The sequence below is a fragment of the Anabas testudineus genome, chromosome 17, assembly GCF_900324465.2.
Source record: "Anabas testudineus chromosome 17, fAnaTes1.2, whole genome shotgun sequence".
In the NCBI taxonomy this organism is placed as follows: Eukaryota; Metazoa; Chordata; class Actinopteri; order Anabantiformes; family Anabantidae; genus Anabas; species Anabas testudineus.
The window spans coordinates 20,088,200-20,109,583 of NC_046626.1; the positions used below are offsets into that span (position 1 = coordinate 20,088,200).

The 21,384-nt window shown below is 41.0% G+C and overlaps 1 protein-coding gene across 5 annotated transcripts in view; it reads left to right on the forward strand.

Moving 5' to 3' along the window:
• Positions 1-21,384, forward strand: part of LOC113171999 (disco-interacting protein 2 homolog C) — a 128,064-nt gene that overhangs the window by 104,473 nt on the left and 2,207 nt on the right. For 4 of the 5 annotated variants that reach the window (XM_026374761.1, XM_026374760.1, XM_026374758.1 and 1 more), the window contains exons 12-36: positions 287-396; positions 1,766-1,868; positions 1,976-2,040; positions 2,272-2,365; positions 2,459-2,578; positions 2,700-2,814; positions 3,350-3,489; positions 3,968-4,104; positions 4,194-4,402; positions 4,656-4,770; positions 5,870-6,071; positions 6,277-6,386; positions 9,863-9,943; positions 10,530-10,653; positions 11,382-11,503; positions 12,281-12,392; positions 12,564-12,673; positions 13,562-13,692; positions 14,001-14,169; positions 14,278-14,448; positions 17,803-17,864; positions 20,051-20,108; positions 20,199-20,273; positions 20,443-20,617; positions 20,847-20,970. In XM_026374761.1, coding sequence (XP_026230546.1) covers positions 287-396; positions 1,766-1,868; positions 1,976-2,040; positions 2,272-2,365; positions 2,459-2,578; positions 2,700-2,814; positions 3,350-3,489; positions 3,968-4,104; positions 4,194-4,402; positions 4,656-4,770; positions 5,870-6,071; positions 6,277-6,386; positions 9,863-9,943; positions 10,530-10,653; positions 11,382-11,503; positions 12,281-12,392; positions 12,564-12,673; positions 13,562-13,692; positions 14,001-14,169; positions 14,278-14,448; positions 17,803-17,864; positions 20,051-20,108; positions 20,199-20,273; positions 20,443-20,617; positions 20,847-20,970 — 3,034 coding nt within the window. The remainder of the gene's footprint in view (positions 1-286; positions 397-1,765; positions 1,869-1,975; positions 2,041-2,271; positions 2,366-2,458; positions 2,579-2,699; positions 2,815-3,349; positions 3,490-3,967; positions 4,105-4,193; positions 4,403-4,655; positions 4,771-5,869; positions 6,072-6,276; positions 6,387-9,862; positions 9,944-10,529; positions 10,654-11,381; positions 11,504-12,280; positions 12,393-12,563; positions 12,674-13,561; positions 13,693-14,000; positions 14,170-14,277; positions 14,449-17,802; positions 17,865-20,050; positions 20,109-20,198; positions 20,274-20,442; positions 20,618-20,846; positions 20,971-21,384) is intronic. The other variant, XM_026374757.1, reaches the window with a different exon arrangement.

Consider the following 21,384-nt stretch of genomic DNA (forward strand, 5'->3'; position numbering starts at 1 on the left):
AGTTTATTATGTTCATGTTTATAATTCATCCAGGAAAGTTTGCACAGTATAAGATCTTTGTGTATTTTAGCCTTCTTTCTACAAACTGTTTTGTTTTCAGTGTACATTTTATGACGAACATACATTCATTTATTATTTCTGCTGTAGTTCTTCAGGTTCTTGATTATACAGAGTGTAAGACACTTCACAATAAAACAACACTTCGTTAGTTCTTACCTAATACAATGTTAGAGACTTTTTCTTTAGACATTGGAAACATGGATGTTTTGTGTCCTCTTGTGTCCAGGCTGGCCCAAAGTTCTGTGGTTCGTCACGGAGTCCAAACACCTCTCCAAACCTCCCCGAGACTGGTTTCCACATATCAAGGACGCCAACCAGGACAATGCCTACATTGAGGTAACAAACATTCACAAACACTGAAGCGTCGTCCTCTGCAGTTCCAGTTATTACCGTAAGAATGGAAATCAATGGTGCCTCATGTCTTTTGGATTAGAGTCACACAAGAGCAGAATGGATGTTTGACCGTTTCTCTTCCGACGGCCGGTCAATGCTATCATCCTCCCTGATTGATCTGAATTTACCTAATGTCCCTTTAAGCAGCTGGACACTGAAGGGACTGAAGGGAGATTATGAAACAAGCGGGATGATTGAAAAACTATTGACCTTTTTGTTTTTAACAGAAGTCACGTCACAGACAGATAAAATTACCCGGGCTCTTTTTTTATCTCCTCAAAGAAATGAGCTTTTTTTTTTTATTCCATTTCTCAGCAACACTAATATATTTTGAAAGACAGCCTTGATGTGATTCATAACTTTAATAGTCGCTCATAATGTGTTTCAATTTCATGCCAGCAGTCATTTTGTCACATAGGTGCCCAACTTCTCAGACAGAGATCTTATTTTTGAAGGATTACTGTCGACTTCACAGCTCTCGGACATAACTTTGCTTTTGGCAGCTCAATAAAGAAAGTACCTTAAATTAATCAGTCAACGTTTCTACAGCTGAGTGAAGCCTCCAAATTATTAATATTGTCAAAGTGTCTCATGTTTTTCTAGATTTGCACAGTTAACTGACAACAAAGATATTTGTCACATGGACAAAGTTTGCTCTAATACAGTTTGTATTTTGTTATATTGTTTTATATCCTACACAAATAAAATAGGCAAACACAGAAGGAGCTGGTTATATTTTATATCTGGAAGTTTGTTAGGCATCAGCACATGTGTGAATTAAATGTTCTAATGGATATGACATACTTTTTGTAAGATACGGCTATTTTAACATAGTGCACAAAGTTTATACTGTAAATGTAGATTGACAGATGCAAACAAAGTAAAGTTGGTGCCACGTTCACTGGTTCTGTATAATACTAAACTGTTGATAGTATATCCACAATTATTGGTTTGTAAAAATACAGTGATTATGTTTTTGCCCAGTGCTAAACTTTAAATATTATTTTTTTTAGAAAAGTGGCCGGTAAATCTTTAACTCACAGACATGGTCAGATACTTTTTTTACCCGTGTGATGCTCCCAGAACCATTTTCAGCTTGTTACAGCGTTTTTGTCATTAGTCCAGTTTTCAGCACTTCGCTCAGTCGGTCTGAGATCAGGTGATCAGGACTGTGTCCATCATTTCCCCCCCTGGAAAGCTCTGTAGCTGTCCAATGAGTTCTGAAGCATTGGACAGAATCCGAGCACACATTGCTCCTGTATACCTACTGTACCTTCAATATTGTCTCATTCATCTCTGTCTGTCTGCACAGTATAAGACCTGTAAGGACGGCAGCGTCCTTGGCGTGACCGTGATGAGGATAGCTATGCTGACACACTGCCAGGCCATCACACAGTCCTGCTCATACACAGAAGGTAACGTGCACATTGGTCTTGAAGTTTTGTAGTTTGAAATGTGATGTCGAAGCAGAAGTCGTTTATATCAGCGCCCTGTAATGAGCCCCCCCTCTGTCTCTCTCCAGCTGAGACCATAGTGAATGTATTAGACTTCAAGAAGGATGTAGGACTATGGCACGCCGTCCTGACTGTAAGAAAAACCACTTCAAAAGTCTTACTCATGTCTATGACTGTGTTAAATTAACCATTATTACTGTATGTTCCTTCAGCTTCCTGTAACTTTACTTCCATCTAAAACTCAGTAATACTTGTGTTGGTGACAACTAAGTATTAAAACAACAATTGTGAACTTTCAGTCTTTAAAATAGAAGTGCTTTTCAAAAGTTTCCCTCTCTGTTCTCCTCCCCCCTCTCTCGGTCAGAGTGTGATGAACATGATGCATGTCATCAGTATTCCCTATGCCCTCATGAAAGTCAATCCTCTGTCCTGGATCCAAAAAGTCTGTCAGTACAAAGGTAATTTAACCACAGTTTAATCTATTTCACCTCTTATTTCATCAACTTCTAAGAAGTTCATAAAGTAATTTGTGTGTGTGTGTGTGTGTGTAGCCAAAGTGGCGTGTGTGAAGTCGCGGGACATGCACTGGGCTCTTGTGGCCCACCGGGACCAGCGAGACATCAACCTGAGCTCCCTGCGCATGCTGGTGGTGGCCGACGGTTCAAATCCCTGTAAGCACATGTGTAAAGTTACACAAAGGTTTAACCTCAGGGGACCACGAGTATCTAACTGAAACTTAAAAATAAGGCCAGTGATGTTGAACTGCACATAAACAAAGTGTCTGTCTCTCAGGGTCGATCTCCTCCTGTGACGCCTTCCTCAACGTCTTCCAGACTAAAGGTTTGAGGCCGGAGGTCATCTGTCCCTGTGCCAGCTCCCCTGAGGCTCTGACAGTAGCTATAAGAAGGTGCACATCCTGTTTCTATTTTTAAAGTCCTGACTTTATGGTGTTGTGGATTTTACGACATGAACCTTTTCCACCTCTTTCATTATCTGTGCTGCAGTTCATCATGTAAACTCCACGTTAGGGCAGCTGTCATTCACATGTCGGCTGTAATTTTTGCTTCATGATCTAAATTACGACGCTGTAAAAGCTCAGCGGGTTTGAGTTTGTGCCACACACAGGCTAATAAATGGAGCTTGGCCTCAGCGGGTGTGGCAGTAATGAACTTACTTTATTTGGAGGAGAGCGGCTTCAACACTCATAAAAATCACATAACGGGACACACACACACCTCTAGCCTCTAATCCTAACCTGAACTGCAATTTAAAAAGTTACTTCTCACTTTACCAAGAATGTCTTCGTTTTTCAAATTGTCCTCAACTTGATGTCATATTATTGCTAAAACTTATAAAATGAATCTTCCTGCTTAGTAAAATTGTCCACGTCTTCCTCAACTGTTGTCATTAACAGCGTCTCTCTGTCTCCTATTCTTCTGCAGGCCGCTGGAGGAGGGCACCACCCCCCCTGGTCGCGGCATTTTGTCCATGCAGGGTTTGAGTCACGGTGTGATCCGGGTCGACTCGGAGGAGAAGCTGTCGGTGCTCACGTTGCAGGATGTCGGCTCCGTCATGCCCGGAGGTGAGACAGACCTGATCTGATCCTAAAATGATAAAATCACCGCCACAAGTTTAAACCTCTTCTTCACATTGGAAACTTTTTTTACACCGTTTCCTACTGTACTGTGCTTTTTTTCAGTTTTCCACTTTTCTTTTACTGTTTTTATTTCACCTCGGACATTTCATTGTTTCCCCTCTCCGTTCTTTCTTTTCTGTCCTTTCTGTTGTCAACTCATCTGAAATCCTTCAAACTCATCTCACTTCACTGGTATCATTTTAGATTTACTCCTCGGAAGTAGGATTTGTTTACTGTACATAAGGGAGTTTAGCTGTTTTCCTTTTTGCTTAGATGGGAATAAAATTATTCCCACCGATCTAAACTCTGCAGGAAAGCGAAACTCCTCCTGCCTCCATCAGATTTTATCACATTAACTGCAGCGTGAGAAGAAACCAGCTGCTGATTTTTCATGCCGTTCTTCTTTCTCTCCCTGTGTCTGTAGGAATGATGTGCGTGGTGAAGCCTGAAGGTGTCCCTCAGCTCTGTAAAACCGACGAGATCGGAGAGCTCTGTGTTTGTACTGTTGCCACCGGATCCTCCTATTACGGCCTGGCGGGCATGACTAAGAACACCTTCGAGGTGAGTCTGTGGAGGCTTTTACTTTGTCCTGCACTTGTGTTTTGCATTTTCTTTCCTTCCATTCAAATCTGCACCGTGCTTCCTCTCAGGTCTTCCCAGTGTCCAACAGTGGAGTCCCAGTCAGTGAGTTTCCCTTCACCAGAACCGGTCTGCTTGGGTTCATCGGACCTGCAGGTCTGATCTTTGTGGCAGGGAAGATGGACGGTCTGATGGTGGTTGGGGGACGTCGGCACAACGCCGACGACATTGTAGCCACAGCGCTCGCTGTGGAGCCAATGAAGTTTGTGTACAGGGGCAGGTTAGAGGTTTTAATTTACAATAGTACATATAATCATAAGTTTAATGTATTTACACGTCATCTGTTTATTTGGTAAATCAGTTAAAACTAACACAGTCTAACCTGATGGTCCTGAAGTAAATCCTCATCATTTGAAGGTGATACGGTTTCGTAGAGATTAAACTGCAGTTTGGGGAGCTTTACCATGACTGACACATTTGTGGTTCATCATTTAATTTAGCAGAGAACAGCTCTGACTCTGTGTGTTTTGCAGGATAGCAGTGTTCTCCATCACGGTGCTCCACGATGAGAGGATCGTGGTCGTGGCCGAGCAGCGGCCAGACTCCACAGAAGAGGACAGCTTCCAGTGGATGAGCCGAGTTCTGCAGGTAAACTGCTAAAATAATATATTAAAAATACAATAATATAATAGAAATGAAACAGTGGGAGTGCCGGCATAACAGGTTTCAAAATAAAATCCAGTTTATAGCTCCTAGAACTGATGGATACACTAATATGTAGCTCATGTGACTCAATAACTAACTTAGCTGTTCACCCTTCTTAGCTAACTTTGGATATCAGGAGCAGCATCATCCTGCTCCCACATATACTCACTAGACCCTGAATGTGGATTCAATCTCTGCTTTTTAACTTTCTTTGCAGTTTGACCTATTTTTAAAGATTTGCATCCTCAGTAGGAAGTGATGTGCTTGAAATAGTCAAAGTATTGAGACATGAACGAACACATTGTTGGTTCTTTCACTGCATTTGTTGACAATTAGAAAATAATCTAATAAAACCAGACATATCCATTAACACACACCAGCCGAGGAAAACAGCACATTTTAACAGACCACTTCATAAAAAGAAGAAACGACCCGCTCACATTCCTTCACACCGCACGTCTGGCTCTCACACCCACACAGACACATGTACAGTATATGATGCTGTGCTGTACATTCATACTGTCCATAGATAAAATCTCAAACTCCAGATCCGTTTAAGCCGGCGTGGAGACTGCGGTGGAACTCTAAAAGCTGTCTGCATTTTTATGGCTGCAATAAAACCAGATCTCTTTATTCTTTTACCATCATGGATACTGTCGGGCTGTTTTTCCATTCAGCTCGTCTGGTTGTAGAAGCACTCAGTGTTTTCATGATGTGATGTCACGGTGACAGCACTGACAGGATGTGCGGCGCTTCGCTATATGAAATACTGTATGATAACATTTATATAGACAAATTATAAGAAAAAGTGACCATCATTTGACTGAACTGTACAATAACAGAGAAAATTGCTGCACACCTGTGCGACAGGTGCATTGGAGAAAAAGCTGACGTGAAGAAGCTCCTGCACACTGTGCTGCATATGTTCATCTTCATAACATTGCCCAGCATCCCCCGTGTTCTGTGTGTCCTTTCAAATCAGTGTGTTGATTTACATTAAACAATTTAATTGTGACTTGTTTTTTTTCCAACACATTTGTAGGCGATAGACAGCATCCACCAAGTGGGGGTGTATTGCCTGGCTCTGGTGCCCTCCAACACTCTGCCCAAAACTCCCCTGGGTGGCATCCACCTGTCGGAGACCAAGCAGCTCTTCCTGGAGGGGGCGCTGCACCCCTGCAACGTGCTGATGTGTCCACACACCTGTGTCACCAATCTGCCGAAACCCAGGCAGAAACAGCCAGGTACTAATGTGTTGATGAATGTGGGGGTGGACTCAGTTTTTGAGGTTTGGGATCATCACATTAAACAACCACAGGTTAAATATGTGTCACTAACAACTGGAAACATGTATTTAAGAGCATTTATACAAGAGATGATATTTCTTTCTCACTTATTTCTCTTCCTCATACCTTTTTTATTATTCATCTTCCTCCTCGTCCTCCTCAGAGATCGGTCCTGCGTCTGTGATGGTCGGGAATCTGGTGTCGGGGAAGAGGATCGCTCAGGCCAGCGGCAGGGATCTGGGTCAGATCGAAGACAATGACCAGGCAAGGAAGGTGTGTGTGAGAGGGGGTCAGCTGGTTTTCATCGTCATCATCATAAACATGTTTAGTTTTTTTTACATTTACAAACTGGATAAACTTGTTTTGTGTTTGCTCATTTTGCCTTAATTCTATGTTAAATTTCCTTTGCTGGTCAGAAACGGTTTAGTATGAGATACAGAAAGAAACAGGAAGTCTGGGGGGGGGGGTTGATTATTTATTCTGTTCAAAGATGGAAAGTGAACAAAACAAGTCAAATGTGATACCAGTAGGTGAAGTTAGAGGGAGAAACGGAGTGTGTTTACAGTAGATCAGTCTCAGAACTGAATTCAAAGTTAAGACAACAAAGAAAAGTCAATGAAGAAATAAAGTGAGATCTGAAAATAAGAAATCAAGATGAGAGCAAGAAAGAACTGGGTCAGAGAAAATTATAAATAAAGAGAAAACAACACGGAGTAATTCGAGAAGCGAGACCAGACGTGATGGAGAGCAACAGGCAGGCTGTGTTAGTGACAGGAGTGATTCTGAGTTACAGCTCCAGGCAGCCGGCGGCTGCACACAGTCTGCAGACGCTAATGAGAAGAGACAGGCCCCAAATAATAACAACCACCACCTCCACCGCAGCGCGCCGGGAGGCTGCAGCAGCCCGTGTCATCAGCCACACTCTGCATTAACACGCTGCCAGCTCGGTGGCTTGTTGGGATGTCACCAAACACATGTCGATGAACCTTGTGTTCTGCGGGCTTTTGAAAACTCCCCCGACCTCCAGACGTTTCAATTTCAACAACAAACAAGCTCAGTCACTTTCTGTTACCTTCTATTACAGTGATTGAATTAAAGTCGTCATTATACTGGAATCCATCAAATCATGGCTGCTGAAGTCTGTTTTGATGAAGTGAAGGAAGAAATCAGACTCTGGTTGAAGAGAGACTTCAAATAGACGGAGCAACAAGCTTCTTGTTTAGCATCAAGAAGTGTTGATATAAAGAAACACACACGTCCTTGATGACAAGTTGTTTCCTCCAGTAAATGAACGTATGTGCTGCTGTAACTAGAAACACGCTGATCGCTCTGGACAACAGCCTCAGCATCACAGAACTGGACAGACGTGCTCTGCTGTTTTCACATTTGAATTGAAATGGACGTGAACTGTTTGTGCACAGCAGCATGTTTACATACTCTGTATTGTAGAAATACAGTTTGACTCCTACGGCTGCTTGTGATTATCATGTCCTTTAACTCATTCTTCATCTGTCTGTTCATTCATCCATCACTGCCTGCAAAACCCCTCATTCCTGAGTAATGCCACCCCCCCCCCCCCCACGTCTATCAATGTGAAAACCAAGCCCTCTGTATGAATGAGCTCCTCTTTCACCGGAGCTGTACTTTTGTTCTGTGTGATCTTGTGAAAGCTGATTTTTTCTTCTCATAACATTTATTTATCCAGAGGAGGTGGACTGATTCACATTTACACTGTTGAGCAGTCTCTGGCACCAGGTCAGCGTCAGCGGTCAGGAGTTCACATTAGACTCTTATTAAAGCAGTTGATCAGAATGATTCTGAGTTTGAATCATTGTTTTAATGTAAACTCAGATGACTTTAAGTGTTGGAAGATGCTGTGAGATCATTCCATCTGATAGTGACGCTGCAGACTTTACTATATCAACTAAGTCAAAACCAGCTCACAAACACATTTACTCTACTATTCAAGACCAGATTTCTATCTACAACCTGGAATCTAACAAGAACACACACTCCACCTGCAAACAGGGGTTCATTGTGTCGGTGTTTACCGCTGCCAGTCCTCTCTCAGCAAGATAACATTTTATCTTTAGGCGGGTTCCAGCTTCAGTCGAGCTCTAGAGGATCCTGTAGCTCACTGGCTTGAAATCACAGACACGTTGGAGGCTGCGAGGTGATTTGGATAAACGCCCTCACCAAGTGGTGGATGTTAATATATGAGGCAGAGAAGTGGAAAAGAAGCAGACTTTAATTTGCTGTTATGAAAGTTTAATGAAACCTCAGAGTCGCACTGACAAGCAGCTGAGTGATATTTTCATCAGGAGGGGAGAAACTTCCTTTAAATTATTTCACCCCCCGAGATTTGCGATGCATGAAGCTGGTGTAGAGCAGACGAGAGAGTGTTTCGTCAGCTAAACTCGGATCAACTGCGCGACTTTAAACATTCAAACAGAAACTTCAGGGCTGAAAGAAGCAGAGTGATATTTTCAGCAGGTTATATATACGACAATTAAAGAGTTCCTGTGCAAGAGAATCAATGAAATTAACAATTATGGCAACAGAAGCATTTGTATTTGTGACAGCTCATATAAAACATACAGTTCTGTGCGATGATCGTACAGACGCACCGTGTAAATCAGACGTGCTGTAGTATGGGCTTCATTCTGTGTGTGGAGGGCAAACTCGGATATTAAACGACCACTTCAAGCTGCACTTAAACTGCTTTTATATTAACAATTTACTTTATACTACGCAAGTGGTATAAGGGAATTGGAATTTGATTCCAGCTTCCTTCCAAAGTGCCTTAAGCTCATAAAAAACCTCGTACAGTAGAGGTTTTGATCTGAATCACAGCTGTCACTCAGTGTTTTTATTTCTGCAACTTGCATCAGTCAAAAAAACTCTTATTTTAATCCTTAACTGGAGGAACAAAGGTTCATTTAAAGTTTCCTCTGGTGTAATAATTCCCTTTTTTTTTTACCAGCTAGGCTCATTCGATGTATTAGATGTAATAGTCGTGACTAACATGGTGCAGCACAGAGCGGAGGTCCGTTTGCTTCACGATCGACAGGTTAAGACTGAGAGATGAATCTGTCTGACGGACTGGCAGCATGAACACACACATAAAACAGACTTTAGTTTGGCAGAACATGAATTACCTGAGCAATCCAAAAAATCATGAAGCCAAAAACATCTCTCCCTCTTTTGATTTGTTCTCACCACCTCTCTCTTCTCTTTACTGTTTCCTGTCTTCTACGTGATTTACACCGTTTAAAACTTTAAAACTAAAGCTACCAACATTTTATGGGCATGCGTTGTCAGTATTCCCTCTCAATATGAGCTCTTAAACTGTTAAATATGCTGTAGAGCTCGTTCACCTGCTGCAGCTCTAAATGTTCACGATAACTTGTTGGTATTTGCTGATATTCTTATTTTTTAGTGTGATAGTTTTTGTTATTTGCACACGAGTAATAAATAAATACACAGTGTTTAATCATGAATCAGTGTGTCGATGAATTTAAATTTAGACCAGATGATGGTGCTGGATGGAACGTCCATGGTAATGCATAAAGTATAAATGTCTGAAGGATGTTTTTGTGAATATACTCATCAACTTTTATTAACAATCAATTCAACACTCAACAATCATAAGTAAGCTGTACAACAGGTTTTGGACGGATGTGTTGGATTTTACGTCTATGTCTCGTCTCCCTGTCTCACTGTTCCTGTTTGTTGTTTGTGTTTTCCAGTTCCTCTTCCTGTCCGAGGTGTTACAGTGGAGAGCCCAGACCACTCCAGACCACATCCTGTACACACTGCTCAACTCCAGAGTAAGAACTCACATCACAAACAGAATGTGCATCGTTTCATATTTTATGTCAGTTTGCTGATCAGGTCGTTAGGTTCAGAGATATCCTGAAATTAATTCCAATGTTCGGTTTATTACACATCATGGTTTGTACTCAGACACCCTGCACTTGTAGTACAGTAGAATTTATTGAAATAGAGGTACAGCAAGAGACATTAATTAACATCAGTGTAACATCATGAATCCCATTTTGTGCCACTAATATTAAACCTTCTTATGTTTATCACAATACAAGCCACTTCTTTTGTTTGCTTTAAATGATACTGTGCTTGATTTTCTTTTGTTGTGTTTGTGAAATGACAGAACGAAAGCAATAAACTGATTTATTCCATATTTATGACATTTTTTTATCTTTGTAAACAAAAAGAAAGACTAGAAATCACTGTTATGATGGAGTTTGTTTATGTGAACTGGTTCTGATGTAATATGTTAGTTTGAATATTGTCACTATGATCCACTGGTAGAAAATAAGACATGACGTGTGCTGATACACACGTGTCCTGATTGAATGTGTCAGTCATCTTTCTGTGTCTCTGTCTGTCCTCCAGGGTACGATAGCCAGCTCTCTGACTTGTGTTCAGCTGCATAAGAGAGCAGAGAAGATTGCCGCCATGCTGGGTGAACGGGGCCACCTGCAGGATGGAGACCACGTCGCACTTGTCTACCCTCCAGGTACCAAACAGTGAAGAAGCAGCACCTCAGTGTGCTCGTGGTAGATGATCTAGTCTACATATGGTACATATAATAATAGTAGTATTTCAAGTGTACACCTTTTTTTTTCTGGCCCATCACGTTAGTGCTCTACTCCACCGCTGAGCCACTGTGTTCATCATTAAGGTGAAGATGTGCTCAAACTTTGTAATCATCCTTTAACTTGTGTGCTGACATGTAAACAAGGACACACTCTGGAAGGTTTTAAATGAGGAAGGACGAGACAAACGCGTTCAGAGAGTTCAGTCAGGCGTTCAGATTGACGAGAGAGTGCCGCAGGGAGAATTAGGGAGAACGGAAAGAATTGTAATTTCCCTCTGAGACGGACACGGAGCCCGGCGTCCATCACAGCAGGACGGATGCAGCCGTGCAGGACAAATTCCCAGACATGAGGAGCGTGTTTTAAAGTAGAATTCAATTAATTACCTCCAGAGTCTCCCACTCAATATTTAACCTTCTCACCTCTGTCTCTTTCGTCCTCCTTGTTTTATCTCCCCTCCTTCTTCTCCTGTTGGTGCATTTCTCTCCACTTTAATGCTCCCTCTCTCTGAATTTTGACGTCTTTCCCTCACATCTCTCTGTTTCCCCTTCACCGCTCTCTCCATCTTTCCCCTTTCTGTTTCACTTCTCCTCCCTCCTCTTTCCATATCTACACCTCTTACTCTCCTTTGTTTCCTCTCCTCCTGCAGGTATCGACCTCATCGTTGCATTTTACGGCTGCCTTTACGCTGGCTGTGTGCCGATCACGGTGCGACCGCCTCACCCGCAGAACATTGCCACCACGCTGCCCACTGTCAAGATGATCGTAGAGGTAAAAACTAACCCGGCCGCACCTTCACGTATTATTCATATTTATTCTGTTGTCCTCACAGAAACTAGAACTGGGGTGTCCCTGTGACGTTGATGTTTTAAGAGGATGTCATCTTCCTTTCCTCCTTCATTTTCCCGCCTGTATATTCAAGTTAAACTGGCATCTGAGAATAGATTGACAAAACCAGGCATATGTGGAATCATCCCTGCCACTGTTTTGCCGTGTGTGGGCAGACTCAACACTTCCTGTTGAATCCACTTTGCCAAACAGTCGTGTTACAAATCATTCACAGAGCTGTGAAATCAAAAACCTGAGAAAGACGGAGTGAAAGGGCAAAAGGAGCTGACAGCTTGTAGAAACCTGGAAACCAGTCAGCATCCTGCAGAAATGAGTGAATAAATGTGAGTTGTGGGTAACAAGCCTCATTCATCTTCTTCGAGAGCTGGCAGACGGCGTGTAGGAGGTCGGAGCTTCTGTTAGTCTGCTGTAAATCTAACAGGAAGCTGAATTTAACGGTTTTACTAAACATATAGTGAATATTAAGGTTTCAACTTTGATGATCGTCTCGCTTTTGAGGATCCTGATTCTGTCAGTAGGAGCTGGCAGCAGTTTTAAATAAGGTGAAGGTTTGGTTATAATTTATATACACAGCTGTATAAATCTGATTCTGGATACGTTCAACAGGAACAAACCTGTCAGTGGGTGGGGAGAGGCAAAGGGGTGACCTGCTCAGGTCGTGAGCATTTATTCATTTATTGTCTGCACTGTGTGGTGCAGGTGAGCCGGTCGGTGTGTGTGATGACCACACAGCTCATCTCTAAACTGCTGAGGTCGAAAGAAGCCTGCACCGCTGTGGACTTCCGGACCTGGCCCCCCGTCATGGACACAGGTACAAACACAAACTGGAACATGTATGATGTGTATTCTCTCTGTCAGTCTGTTGCCAACTCTAAACACTGTAAATGTAATATGTAATATATAATCAAATAGCAAAGCACATTAAAGATTTTAATAGAAGATTCAGTTTGTTGTGATGCTACTATGTTGATTTTCTTTTTAGATGATTTGCCAAAGAAGAAACCTCCTCTGCTGTATAAACCGTCCAACTCCGACACTCTGGCCTACCTGGACTTCAGTGTCTCCACCACTGGCATGCTCGCTGGAGTCAAGGTAAACGCACTGAGCGGAGTCTATTGATCAGCTCATTAAACGTTTGTTACATCAAACCCTGCACGATGCAAATTAAATCTTTTAATTCATTCAAAAAAAGCAGCATTTCATTATAACATTATAAATTTATAACTGTAACTGTGGAGGAGAGGTGAAGATTTTATATGTCTTTGTGTTCATTTCTCAATTATACACATCAGTCATGGCCTAAGTCCTGTTAGTCTAATATGTGTGAAGATGGATCATCGGACACGTCCAACACACGGCCCAGCGTGGCCACAGAAACCATTCATCTCAGTTGCCCTAACATCGGACTTGTGGTGTTTCAAATCTGTGGTAATGAAGTGACCTCACACACCGCGCTATAGAACTAACAAGTGACTGATCCAATACATTGTTGTTAAGCAGACAGGTGTAAAACCATCACTGGCCGTCGTACCTGTGCCATGAAAAACCCCTCCTCACCTTTTTCCCATAACCATGAGCTGTTATCACAGTGGGAACAAAGCAGCTCAGAAGCCTCGCTAATGAACGCTTTGAGAAACACAGTAATCAACAGGACAGGAGGAAACAATGGCCGCAGATATTCTCATGTGCTGCTTAATTTCTTGTCCATTATGTTCAATCACTGTGTTTAATGAGGAAATCAGTCAGTGCTGGAATATGAACACTCCAACGGGCGCTGGGGCCAAAACACAAAGAGGAAAAACAATAAAAGGTGATCGATTCATCCGGTCACTGCTTCTCCGCGGGCTCCTCACTAGAAGTTCAGTTAGAGTCATCTCTGCTCTGTGTTTCTAGTTAATCATTTTACCTTCACCAGAGCAGAATCTGCATGTTGTGTTTCTCTGTTTACGTGTGAACTATAAATGCATCCGTCTGCTGCAGATGTCCCACACAGCCACCAGTGCCTTCTGTCGCTCCATCAAGCTGCAGTGTGAGCTTTACCCGTCCAGAGAGGTCGCCATCTGCCTGGACCCCTACTGCGGCCTGGGCTTCGTCCTCTGGTGCCTTTGCAGGTGAGACATATGTGGTTCACACAAGCTGCTTAGTTTTACTTGTTAATTTGTTTGATTCAGGAGGAGGCAGGACGCTAAAAGCACCAGAGCAAAAATCCAAATTAAACGTTGAACTCTGTTTTAAATATGGTAGATAAAGGCCTGACTAACACTAGGTAGGTACTAACACAACCTAATGAAAGCCACGGAATCAAAGTGAGAGATAACGTGATGTTCGGCTTTGCGTTCTCAACATCACGTACACTTCTGAAGGGTTGTTACCATCAGTCAGTTCAGACTCAGCACCCTGATCTGGTTTCTCTCTGCAGTGTGTACTCAGGTCACCAGTCCATCCTGATTCCTCCGTCCGAGCTGGAGGTGAACCCGGCTCTGTGGCTGTCGGCCGTCAGTCAGTACAAAGTTCGTGACACGTTCTGCTCCTACAGCGTCATGGAGCTCTGCACCAAGGGCCTGGGCCTGCAGACGGACTCTCTGAAGGTGAAGGGATCTCGCAAAGTGACATTTCATCAATTGAACTAACAAGAAATCCTTTGAGGATCAGAAATATGCTGTTTGACAAATCTTCATCTGTCTGGTTTCCTTTAGTCTCGGGGGTTGGACCTGTCTCGGGTGAGGACCTGTGTGGTCGTAGCAGAGGAGCGTCCCAGGATAGCCTTGACACAGTCCTTCTCTAAACTCTTCAAGGACCTGGGACTCCACCCTCGAGCCGTCAGCACTTCCTTCGGCTGCAGAGTGAACCTGGCGATCTGTCTGCAGGTCAGTCAGAGTTTAGCTCCTGCTTTTATTTTGCTTTTCTTAGTCACCTTTGACAAACTAGGTGCTTCTGGAAGTGGCTCATTATTAATTATGGGAAATAATAATGGTGAAAACATTGATGTTGAACTCAGTGGCTTCTCTTTTGATTTGACATAGAAATTAACTCTTTGATTTATGGATATTTATTTACTTATTCTGGTAGATTATCAGTATTATAATGTAGATTATCAGTATTATAGTGTAGATTATCAGTATAGATTATAATGTAGATTATCAGTATAGATTATAATGTAGATTATCAGTATAGATTATAATGTAGATTATCAGTATAGATTATTGTGTAGATTATCAGTATAGATTATTGTGTAGATTATCAGTATTATAATGTAGATTATCAGTATTATAATGTAGATTATCAGTATAGATTATAGTGTAGATTATCAGTATAGATTATAATGTAGATTATCAGTATAGATTATAATGTAGATTATCAGTATAGATTATTGTGTAGATTATCAGTATAGATTATTGTGTAGATTATCAGTATTATAATGTAGATTATCAGTATTATAATGTAGATTATCAGTATAGATTATAATTTAGATTATCAGTATAGATTATAGTGTAGATTATCAGTATAGATTATAATTTAGATTATCAGTATTATAATGAAGATTATCAGTATAGATTATAGTGTAGATTATCAGTATAGATTATAATGTAGATTATCAGTATAGATTATAATGAAGATTATCAGTATAGATTATTGTGTAGATTATCAGTATTATAATGTAGATTATCAGTATTATAATGTAGATTATCAGTATTATAATCTAGATTATCAGTATAGATTATAATGTAGATTATCAGTATAGATTATAATGTAGATTATCAGTGTAGATTATCAGTATAGATTATAATTTAGATTATCAGTATTATAATGAAGATTATCAGTATAGATTATAGTGTAGATTATCAGTATAGATTATAATGTAGATTATCAGTATAGATTATAGTGTAGATTATCAGTATAGATTATAATTTAGATTATCAGTATTATAATGAAGATTATCAGTATAGATTATAATGTAGATTATCAGTATAGATTATAATGTAGATTATCAGTATAGATTATAGTGTAGATTATCAGTATAGATTATAGTGTAGATTATCAGTATAGATTATAATGTAGATTATCAGTATAGATTATTGTGTAGATTATCAGTATAGATTATTGTGTAGATTATCAGTACAGATTATAATGTAGATTATCAGTATAGATTATAATGTAGATTATCAGTATAGATTATAATGTAGATTATCAGTATAGATTATTGTGTAGATTATCAGTATAGATTATTGTGTAGATTATCAGTATAGATTATAATGTAGATTATCAGTATAGATTATAGTGTAGATTATCAGTATAGATTATAATTTAGATTATCAGTATTATAATGAAGATTATCAGTATAGATTATAATGTAGATTATCAGTATAGATTATAATGTAGATTATCAGTATAGATTATAATGTAGATTATCAGTATAGATTATAATGTAGATTATCCTGGTGAAGGTGTGTGAGAGCACTTCTACTTGTGCATCTAGTTTTGACGTGTGGTACACTGGATATCAGTTTCATCTCAGGATACTGTCTGATGTATTCAGTCCAGATTCTAGCAAAGGTAAGACGTCTGTGGGGACGATAGAGATGACAGCCCCCCCCCCCCCCCCCCCCGAGTTAGAGGATGACACAGTCATATCTTCTTTTTTTATTCCTGAGACTTGCAGAGTCCGGTGTGGATGTCTCTCATCCTTCCATTTCAAGCTGATCATTGCTCTCACATTTCAGCTGATGTTTGTTCAGGAGATCAAATCTATTTCAAATCTCAGAACTTCATCTGTTCTTAAAAAAAGGAATGAAAAGATTTATCATCTGCACCAGTTCTAGTTATGGTCCAAACAATCACATCATGTTAAAGACAGAATTGAAAAGATATGACACTGTATAAAGACACATTTAAAGATTATTACAGGTTTTGAACGTGGCTCTTTGTCAGTTCTGCTACTTACTGAACAGCGATTTGACTCCTAACCTGAACTCGATCAGATTAATAACTAATCCAACACTCAGCTGTGGTAGTTTTACTAAAAACCTTTTCTACAGCTGCAAATGACCAAACTAACATTTGGCTGAGACATCTTTTCCGTTCTGACTGCATGTTTTGTTTTGTTTCTTTGAGTTTTCCATTTTTCATTTTGAGTCCTTCCTCCTCCTTCATTTGCTTTAAGCTAAACCCCACCCACATATCTCATACTTGGTTTTGTCTCTGCCCTCCCTCCTACTTCCTCCTCTCCCCTTTTACTTTTCTCCTCCTCCTCCTTCGTCCCTCTGCTGCTGTAGCCTCACAGGCTGGGGAAGCTTGCCGACCAGGTAGGGTACCACCATTAACCCCCCTATAAACACCACCTCCACCCCTCTGCTTGTCAGCACATCACTCATCGGCTTTTTAACGATAGTCCACTAAAAATCAGATTTTCAGCTCTGAACACCACCTGCAGGCTTAAACACTGGCCTTGAAAAATTTGTAGCTTGGGTTTGTGGACCCGGCATGTTGTTCTGCAGCTGGAGGTCGGTTCTGTTAGATTATTTTAGAGGTTCTACAAAAGCAGACAATTTCTCTTGTATCCAGGGACGGTGGAGGAAGACAGAGGTCGGGGGGTCTCATGTTATTCTCTTGACTTTACTTTAAAATTTAATTTTCTTTACTTCTGTGTAGAATCAGTGAACAGACCTCAGATTTCTAGCTGACTGTTTGCAGGATACATCAGACTTTTGTGTAAATAGTAACACCAGCATTTAATTACTCCACTACTTCATCACCCGTTCTCTTTCTTCTTCCTCGGCATGGTTTCACTTTCCCCTCTTTTCTTTACCTTAAATACTTTTGTTCTGCCGTTTGTTTGCATGTTTATTAAAAAGAATCCGGTTGAAAAAATCTTTATTTTAATATTATGTTTTGCTTCTTTGCTCCAAAAATCGTACCCCTCCTGCTCACGTTGTTCTCCCCACAACTTTGTCAATGTTAGAAAGGTTTTGTTGGACCTTTGCTGTCAAAGCTTTTCATTCTGCTGTGAAGGGAAAAGCTTGTTTCTGTGAGCACTAATGCACGAACAGTAGCAGCTCCAGCATCCTGGTAGGCGTAGTAGTAGTAGTAGTAGTAGTAGTAGTAGTAGTAGCAGTAGCAGCAGCAGCAGGATTTGTTTTGTAGTATTGTTGTAATATGGTAGTTCTACTAAAGGACGTTGTGTTTCCTGTAGGATTAACGTGTGTTGTTCTGATGTTCCTCAGGGCACCTCAGGACCCGATCCCACAACTGTGTATGTGGATATGAGAGCGTTGCGACACGACAGGTGAGTTAAACAAATATTACTTATTGATTTCTTTGAGAATTCGGCCCCCAACAACAGGATGGTGTAAAACGTCCTTATCCTCAACACTCAGTCGAACATGAGCTTTACTCTTCATCTTTATTCATCACCTGCAGTTTGAGGTTGGCTGCTCTGTTGGTGCAACACTTTGATCCAGAATGAAATATCTCGACAACTATTGCACAGAGTTTCCTGAAAGTTTGTACACGGTTAATGATGTGGTGCAGAAATACTGACCCTCACTGTGCAGAAAGACTTTTCCTTAAAATCTACAGTATATTGTTAGATGGCAGAATCTTCTCCTGTAGCATCACTAACGTGAACGACCAAATAAGTGTCCTGCTAAAATACTAAACATCTAACTCTGATCTTAATAGTCACACTAACAAGTGTTTCATGACTAGAAACATGAGACGGTTTGTTTACTGGAGGCTCGAGTAGCTTATTTAACTCAGGAGGAGAGGCCTAACGTTGCTGCTCCTTATTTTACTAATATGTTTATAGATAATTAGGAAAAAGAGTCATTTGATCAAAAACGTTGCAAAACAGACTAAATATAAGAAGTAATGTTTTTACACACAGACATTAAATCTGTTCTGTCCCAGGCGATTCGTGTTTAGTCCTGTGGGATCTGGATTCTAGTGCAGCCGTCAGCTCCTGTGTGAATGTGGAGTTTATGAATGTGAAGCAGGAGACTGTTTGTGAATAAGAGCCGGCAGCTCAGCAAACACCACCAGAATAAATCTTATTCTAATAGGTGTGCAGATAAGAATCATCATTCTAGGCTGAGAGTAAAAAGTTGGAACATAACGAGATGCTGGAAGTTTCTTCAAGACAATATGATGATTTCAGGCATGTCAGCTCGACGCCCCAGCTGTCACACTCGGAGCAGCTCCACTTCCTCTACAACGGTTCCCGTCAGAGAGAAATGCACTGAAAATTCACCCAGTCGTCCCATCAAACCCAGTCTGAGTCACATTTCTTGCTGGGTGATGCTATAAATAGCAACGCAGGAACCTGACTTTTTGAAAATAGCTGGAGGGGCTCAACATTAATGTTAATATTCATGTCTTCAAGTAATGAACAGGTTGTTTCGAGGAGCAGAGACGGACAACTGCTCCTGGATAACAAGCACAACTGAAATGTATTATAACACCTGCTGACAAGATGCCCTGTTGGGACTAAACGAGGGATAGTGAGACGACTTCGGCTCAGCTAGACACCAGCTCACAGCCCAAAGTGAAAAATGTAAATTTGAACATGCCAGGAGCAGCTGCCAGACCCAAAACGTTCCCAGTGTGTCTACCAACTTCCAGTTTTCTGATCCAGACCATCATTATGGTGTCGAGTCTGTGTCTGCAACTGCTCTGATGTCATTTTCATCCAGAGCAGTCAAAGTACACAAAGCAGTGAAGCTGTTCAGTCCTGCTGTGGATAAATATAACGGTCAGGCTGCATGATTACATGTAATCACTGTTGATTTAAACAGGCCCGTTCCTACCAGACACACTCAGTTTCCCATTTATAATCTAACCAACCAGCCACTCCTGCTTCTCTTTTGGGATCAATTATTGTTTGGAGTGTTAGCGGTTTGAGTATAATTATTATTTCCCAGCATCCTTTATTTCAGGTCATTAAACTTTGAGCACAGTACAACAGCAGGTATAAAGCAGTGGTGGCCAGTCCTGGTCCTCGAGGTCCACTGTCTGCTTCGTGTAGTAGTGCTGTCGATCAGAAGAGCTACTTGTTGTTTAAGAAGAATTCAGTACACTTGAAGACTTGTGATATTTAGTTTTCATGTTTGGTGATGAACAGTGGTTCATTATGTCGTCCCAACCACTAGATGGCAGTGTTGGATAAAAAGTCACTTTTATTTACTCTGATTTTATGCTTCAGTGTTTAGTTCATACATAAAATTAATTTAGCACCCTACTACAGTACACTGAAATATGCTCTGTATCATCATATGTAATGTTTGACATCCAAAACGATCATACAGGTGAACCAACACCTCTTTGACGCAGTCTGAATGTAGTTCTGTATGATACTGTGGGTCGCCGCTGGTTGTAACAGCTATTTACACTGTGACCTGGTTCTAATCTGCTGCTGATACAGACAGCACATGCACAGATAAGTATTTTTCATTGTCTAATGTTTTGTGTTTTCAGAGTCAGATTAGTAGAGAGGGGGTCACCACACAGTCTGCCACTGATGGAGTCTGGGAAGGTAAGTTTGTGTTTATGTGGCTGAAATGTTAAATTTACACACTGATGCTCAATATTTCGCTTCTGTTTCACTTGACTTTTGCTTTTTTAGATCCTGCCGGGTGTCAGAATCATCATTGCAAACCCAGAGACCAAAGGACCAATGGGAGAATCACATCTGGGAGAGGTTAGTCTGAGCTTTAAAGACATGAACATACATATATCTTAAAATAGGTTAATTAAGGAAATATGTTTGTTGCATTAAACAATAATTATACATGTAATTCCTCTTCACTGTACTTAAAAACTAATAATTAAAAACTACTTTAAACAACTAAACTTCTATATGTCTCTAGATCTGGGTTCACAGCGGCCACAATGCCAGCGGGTACTTCACTGTCTATGGAGACGAGGCGCTGCAGTCGGATCATTTCAACTCCAGACTCAGCTTCGGAGACACGCAAACCGTCTGGGCTCGAACCGGATACCTCGGCTTCCTCCGCAGGACCGAACTCACCGATGCCAGCGGAGGTAAAGACACGATCCACAGTTTCAATAAACACTAAACAGCTTCAGGGCCGATTTTTAAAGTTCCATCAACCACAAAGAAATGAAACTAAATGAGATGTGACCTCGTTCATTTTAATGATCTGATTTTAAACCAGGGTTTGTGTTTGAACCAAAACAAACTAAACAAAGATAAGTTTATAATGAAGTTACTGCTGTGTGTGTGTGTGTGTGTGTGTGTGCACGTTTGTAGAGCGACATGACGCCCTGTACGTGGTCGGTGCTCTGGAGGAAGCCATGGAGCTGAGAGGGATGCGCTACCACCCCATCGACATCGAGACCTCCGTGATCAGGACGCACAAGAGCATCACAGAGTGGTGAGAAGTGGGACACACATCACGTGCACGTTCGATAGTTTTAGACTCAATCAGCACAAAACCTGTTCTGCTGTAGAAAAACTTTAATGTAAGTCGAGTCACATGATGCAGTTCGACAGCGACACCTTGAAAATATTTAGTTTCTCACTACAACATGAAACCGTGGAGACATAAACTTCTGTACGTTGACTAAGATCAGCAGCCTTTTAAAAATCCAGTAGCTCGTTTCAGTTGTTCTAATCAAACCAGTTGGTCCGACACTCGTCTTTGGACCCGTGTTTGACTGTTGTGGTGCAGGGGGTTCAATCCTGGTCCTCGAGGTCCACAGTCCAGTTTGTTTTGCTATGAAACCTGCCGACACCTTGTTAACAGTTTAGAAATGACAGTAACATTTAATCAATGTGATAAATTAAT